Source organism: Mus caroli, chromosome 8 (assembly GCF_900094665.2).
Source record: "Mus caroli chromosome 8, CAROLI_EIJ_v1.1, whole genome shotgun sequence".
In the NCBI taxonomy this organism is placed as follows: Eukaryota; Metazoa; Chordata; class Mammalia; order Rodentia; family Muridae; genus Mus; species Mus caroli.
Genome location: NC_034577.1, coordinates 113708766 through 113715140, shown reverse-complemented (window position 1 = coordinate 113715140; position 6375 = coordinate 113708766). Strand labels below are relative to the sequence as shown.

The 6375-nt window shown below is 55.8% G+C and overlaps 1 protein-coding gene across 2 annotated transcripts in view; it reads left to right on the top strand.

Moving 5' to 3' along the window:
* Positions 1–416: 416 nt before the first annotated feature.
* The window catches only part of Piezo1 (piezo type mechanosensitive ion channel component 1), a 73433-nt gene continuing 67474 nt past the window's right edge, over positions 417–6375 (top strand). For both annotated transcript variants that reach the window (XM_029480475.1, XM_021171157.2), the window contains exon 1: positions 417–749. In XM_029480475.1, the coding sequence (XP_029336335.1) occupies positions 686–749 (64 nt within the window). In that variant the 5' untranslated portion in view covers positions 417–685. The remainder of the gene's footprint in view (positions 750–6375) is intronic.

Genomic DNA, 6375 nt, shown 5'->3' with positions numbered 1-6375 from the left:
CCCCAGGGGGCGCTGCGCCATCATGGCTTGGGGAACAAAGCGAAAGTTGCTCCAACCACGAGGGGCGCAGTTGCGCGTGGGTACTAAGTGGGTCAGGTTCTTGGAAGTCTTCTTGTATTGCCCCCACCCCGGGTCCAGGCCCCGGGGCCCCAGGGAGAAGCGCCCCACGGGCACAGTGCGAGTAACTGCGCTGGGCTGCAGTGGGGCTTGGGGGTCGCGCGGGCCGATGTCTCCGGGTCACCGGCACCAGCCAGGCTAGGAGGGCCGGCGCTCGAGCGGACTGCGCTGGGCAGCGAGGGGGTGCCTGGGCGCGCCTGGCCGTCGGGGGAAGCGCGGAGGCGGGCACTCCAGGGAGGGCGGGGGCCGAGCTTATAAAGGCCCGCAGGCGGGAGCAGGGAGAGAGCCGCCGCGTCGCCGTCCGGCCCAGCTGGGCCTCCGCGAGCCGCCGTGAGTTCCGAGCCGGGCGGGCTGACAACCCAGCGCGCGCGGGCTCCGGCCGTCGGGAACCAGAGAGCGCGGCCGGGCTGGCCGGCGACCCGAGATCGAGGCCCGCGGGAGGTCGCAGCAGCCGCGCGCCGCACGTGCGGAGACCCGCCCTGAGTGCCATGGCGCGCGGTTCCTCCGGCCCTCGCACCTCCCCTTAGCCACGGCGGCGCGACCCGGGGCGGTCCCCCGGCCGCGGGGCATGGAGCCGCACGTGCTGGGCGCCGGGCTCTACTGGCTGTTGCTGCCCTGCACGCTCCTGGCGGGTGAGTGGAGGGCACGGGCGGGAAGGCTGCGTCCGCGTCCCCCAGCGCCGCGCCGCCCGGGCGGGCGAGCATAGGCGAGGAGATTCCGCGGGATTCGCGGCCCAGGGCGCTCGCATTCCAGAGGCGTGAGCGCGCTGGCGGCCTCGGCGGGCCCGGCCCGGGCACCGAGTGGAAAGCCCGGCAGGCAACTGCGAGGCGCGGGTCCGCGAGAGCCCCAGATAGCGCTGGGCGTCTCCGCGCGGGCTGGGAGGAGAGGCCCCGGCGAGGGGCTGTTAGTGTCTGAGCTGTGAGGGGAGCGCGACTTTCTATTCTCTTTCGTAGTTAAGAAAAAAGAAAGAAAGAAAGAAAGAAAAAAAAAAGTCAAACTTGCATCATGACTTCCTGACCAATCTGGGAGAAGGTGGCGTTCTGCCTGGAGCTTTTCAAGTCAGAAATTTCCTACCAGAACTAATGTTCCAGCCCTAGGCGCAGTCCTCAGTGTTCTTAGTCTCAGTTCCGAGGTTGTCTGTCCAATGGAAAAGCTCCTGTCTTCCTTGTGCCCTACTTGGTTATCTTCCAGAAGGACTGGGGCACAGGGCGCCCCAGGAGGCTCTGCCTGATGTCAGAACTGGAGATCCCCTACCTTGGCATATGTCCCTTTCTTGCAAAGAGCTTCTCTCTTTTGGTGTCATAGGTGCTGGGCTCCATTGCCGCTCTCCCAGCCTCACGTAGGGCACCGTGCCCAGCTGCTCACCCCCTTACACCTCCTGAAGCAGTCAGCACCCCTCCACATGTGACCTTCCTCAGGGTCTGATTAAGTTAGCCTTCAGAGAGTCAGTGTACCCACTGTGAAAGTTGGTCTGCCTCGTGGAAGTCCATCTGTTGGAGGTGGGAGGGTTGTGCCTGATTCCCTCCATCTCTCCACAGACACTGCTTGCGCACCCTGTTTCAGCAACCCGGGCAATGACTTCCACACAGGCCAAGTTTTGATTTGTAGGACCAAAATGTGGTGAAACTGGGGGGAATTTTTCAAGGCAGGAATCAATGAAAACCATTGAGCCCTGAAAGGAGGGGCCAGCGGATACTGTCCTCAGCTCAGCCCGGACTTAAGGAGAGCCAAGGTCTAGGGCCCACATTTGTGGCTTCTTTTCCTCGCTGGCCTGTAGACAGGCAGACTGTAAATATAAGCAGAATGGGTGGATGAGAATGTAGAAGACGGGTACCCTTCTTAAAGACTCAACAAGAGCTGCTTCTCAGGCTCCTTAACTGACTGTCAACACTTGGGAACTAGGAGGGCAGGGCAGGGATGAGGTGGTCCTGTTGTGTGAAGAGAGAGGCTTCTCCATCTTCACGGAAGAGGTCCTCTTCCACAGACAAGGGCCGTGCTTAAACAAAACTGGCAGACTTTTCTCTGACAGGCCAGATGGTGAATGTTTTCACATCATGAAATACTCTGATATTTTTTCCAGCAGTTAAAAAAAAAATGCAAAAAACATTCTTAGCTCGTGGACAGCACTGAAATCGACGGTAAGCTCGGGTCCAGCCTGCTACTAGCTAGAACTTATCCTTACCCTCCAAGGATCAGTCTGGGCTCTGAGGTCCCCTGGCTTTTCAGCTGTAGTATGTGGGTGTCAGAGGAAGTTTCCAGACTGAGCCTGGTTAGGATGTAAAGGAAGCTTTGCCAGCTTTGGGGGTTCCCACCCAGCCTGTGTGTTAGTCACCTGGGGAGCTTTCAAAAGAATATTGATGACTAATGCTCCTGTCTTTCCTTAGGCTCAAACTGTCCCCCCCCCCCAATAAAGTTCATTCATGAGAACATATCTAGGCACAAGCCACACCTACCCCGACACTGAGCCTGGGTGTGGGCTTGGCCATCAACAGTTTTCTTTATGCCTGGGGAGGTGGGCAAGGGACACAGAGCCAGCCAAGAGCTCTGTGTGGTGACGTAGGGGATGCTGGCATCCTGTTCATTTCTATGGGGTGTAGTCATCACTGCGGGACCTCTTGCTGGAGGTGGAACGTTCGCTCCATCTCTTGTGAGGGCTCCCTCACCCTCCACCCTCTGAAGAGTTTGAGTCCTGTGTTTTGGAAACAAGGTCTTCACAGGTTAGTCATCTTAAATGCTGGGTGCTGTCTCAGGCCTTCCTGAAGGTTTGAATCATCCTGGGGTGCTTAGTCTCTTTGCCACTCCCCTAACCGGACGTCAATCTGGAAAGTCAGGCAAGGTGATGCCCTAGTCCCAAGGGAATAGTGACCAACCCAGGCAGACTTAACCTGGTGACCTGGAGACCTAGGGATCTGGATTCAGGAGGGATGTTTGTGCTTGAGAGAGAAAGGACCAGGTCTCCTGATTCTTGGCCTCACAGAGGAACCAGGAACTTAAAATCCAAGCAAGAGCCAGGTAGTGAGAAAGCTCCCTCCCTCCCAGTGAAGACCTGTGTGTGGTAAGGCAACGTGGTCTCTGTTTTCTTCGTTCGTTTGTCATAGCATGAGAGGCACATCCGTGACTGAGTGGCACCTGGGCTCTATGGCTTGTCACCGAGAAGTATCACTGTTTACAGTGGGGAAGTGTCTCCCTTCTCAGAATGTTTTCTCTGTCACCATTAGCTGTCCACTCTGAGCCGGGAGGTGGGAATGGTTATTGGGCTTGCCCACCTACCCTCTTCAGACAGGAACTAGTCAGCCCTTACTCAGTGGTCAGAGCTATTGAAACTCAGGGCCAGAAAGAGCAATAAAACAGAGAGAACCAAGCCTTTCCTGCCACCAGTACTGCAGTCTTGGTAGCCACCCAGTGGGTGAGGTCCCACTTCCCTCTGTCGAGATGTGGGGGACTCCCTGCTGAGCTTCAATGACAGGGCCTGGCAGAGGGGCGGGACCCTGCCTCGAGCTGGGTCTGGGAGGGAATGGGTAAGCAGCACAGGAAGCCCACTGGGTGTCGGTGTGTTTAGGGGAGGAGCGAGGGACCTGAGAACTGAGGGAGGATTCCTTGTCACCATTTTCTTATTGCAGGTGGTCACTGGCAGCCAGGGGGAGGGTCCTAAAGAGGAAGTGACCTTGCTGGGGTGGGCAGAAGTGCTGGCTTCTGATCCCAGCCCCAGACTACTTCCTGGGCGGTGTCTCTGCCTGCTTGTAGGATGACACTGAGTTTGCTCTCTTAACTGTCAAGAGTTGGGGAGGGCCAGCCCTTGGACTCCACGTCTGGGCCCCATGGGAACCGCCTCCCTGTGCCTCTGAGATCCCCTTTCAGTTGTTACCTAGTTTAGAAGTGTAATTAGATGTTTACTTTTTCATATACATTTAGTTCTTGTTTCTAAAGCTCAGCGCTGCCTTCTACCTCACTGTTAGCTTTTGGTCTTGCTGTCAGAATGCAGCTGTTGAAAATTAAGAAGAATTTCGTGGAATTAACTCACAGGCCCAAGAGCATAAGGATAGGAAGGGAGAACCTCGGGTGCTGTTTTCTTTGCCCTCTTTGCTGGCAGGTACCTCTTTCAGGTCACTAGGAGGACAAAGGGAGTCTGCTGGAGTATATGCTGCGGGTGGATGAGTCTGTGGGTGGAAGACAACAGCCGGTGGTGGCCAGTCCCTTCATCTCAATCTGAACTCGTCTGGCCTTTAACCTCGTTCTAGGCCTCATCTCCTCCCCCGTAAGTGGGCCTATAAAAGCTTTAAGGCCACTTCCAGGCTCTGATCTCCGGTCCCCATGCTGTGATCTCATACCCAGACTGGGGAGGTGGATAGGTCAGCTGTGTTTGGAGAAAGGCCAGTCCTTCATCCGGTGATTTCCTCCTTCTTGGTGGCCAGGCGTCCCTGAGTGCTTTCCCATGCGTGCTGAGTGCTGTGTGATGACATTGGCCTTCAGCAGCTCGGCCAGGTCTCTAGGGCTTCCCACCACTGCGTTCCCTTGCGCACAGAGGACTCTTCTTAGGCAAGGCAGGGGCTGATGCCCTCACTTTCTACGCACAGGCCCTGACTCTGAGGGGGTCTCCAGTCCTGTACCCTGTGTGCAGCACGGAGCCGCGCTCAGAGTGCAGCTCCCTGGACCTTCTAAGTTCATTCATGCGTCCTCTCATCGAGGTCTTGTGGGACAAAGTACTGGGTGGCAGCCAGAAGCCTAGTGCTGGTTCCAGGCCAGTGGGTGCCTGGGCATGGGGTGGGGGTGGGAGACGGGATTGATGTAAGAGCGCTCTTACTCTACCTCGCCAGGCCTGAGGGCACTGTGAGCCTCTGCAGCTCTTCATAGGTGGAGAGGAATAAAGGCAACAGTTACACCTACCAACAGGCTCCTGTCAGCTTCTCCATAGGGGCCCGAAGATGCCATCCAATGTGTATTCCTCAGGAACAGCATCCAAAACAGAGCCCCCAAAGAGTTCCACCCCAAAGGACTCTCTAATAATGACACTCCAAACAGGTTATCTCCAACGAATCCCTCTAAGTGGGGCACCCCAGTGGGCCCTCCAAGGTCTGCTCCCTCCTTATCTGGTCAGGACAGTGTGAGTGGACGGGGCAGATGTCCTAGCTGCCTGCTGCTGTGCTCTGAAGGTTTGGGAGGCAGAGAGAACCTAGGAAGAGGAGGGTATAGGATGGGGGACGGGTAGCCAGTCCAGAGGGAAGGGATAGGTCTCAAGGCTTGAGGATGAGGTCACTGTAGCATTCCAGGGCCCTCTGCCTCCTTAGAAGGGCACCAGCTAGGGCTTGGTAAGGTGTGCGCTAGAGTTAGTGTCACTGGGACTCGGTGGGGCCTGGGGAGACCTCCCTGTGCCTATTCCCCTCTCCCCCTTTGTAGAGAGGCCTCCAGGAGCAAGAGCAGGGAGTGGCCGCATGGGAGGGAGGTTGGGCAGAGCCTAAAGCTTGCCCCACAGACGAGTTTCAATTATAGTTGTCCCCTTATCTGGATGGTACATGATTCATGACAAGCCTGTCTTGGTGACCAAAGCCTGTGATCCCAACTCCGTTGGAGGCTGAGGCAGGGGGATCATAGGTTCAAGGCCTGTATGGGTCACTTATCAGGCCCTGTTTCAAAGTAAAGGGTAGAAAGAGGGACTGGTGGAGTAGCCCAGTGATAGGGTGGTGACCTGGGATGTGTGAGACCCTGGCTTCAGTCCCCAGCACCAGGAAAAGCAAACAGAAAATCCTGGTGGACCTCTTGTAGTGTAGTCCATAAACCATTTTTTCCTAAAACAAATACCTGTGGTGGATGTTGGAAACCTGCCCTTGTACCAACAAACTCTTGATGTAGTTCACTGCTCTATATGCACCTGTGGTCAGATTTAATTTACATATTAGGCACAGAGGTTAACCTCATAGTTAGTAATAAGATTAAATAATTACCACCATGTAATGCATTCAAAGGTTTTTACATCAAGTATGAAGGCACAAGCCTTTATTCCCAGCACGAGGGAGGCAGAGACAGACTGATCTCTGTGAGTTCAAGGCTAGCCTGGTTTGTAGGTGTCAGAGTTCCAGGGCAACCAGTACTAATAATGAAAGACTGCTTCAAAAACAAACAAACAAACAAACAGGGGCTGGAGAGGTGGCTCAGCTGTTAAGAGCATTGGCTGCTGTGATGGTTTGTATATCCTTGGACCAGGGAGTGGCACCATCTGAAGGTGTGGCCTTGTTGGAATAGGTGTGACCTGGTTGGAATGGG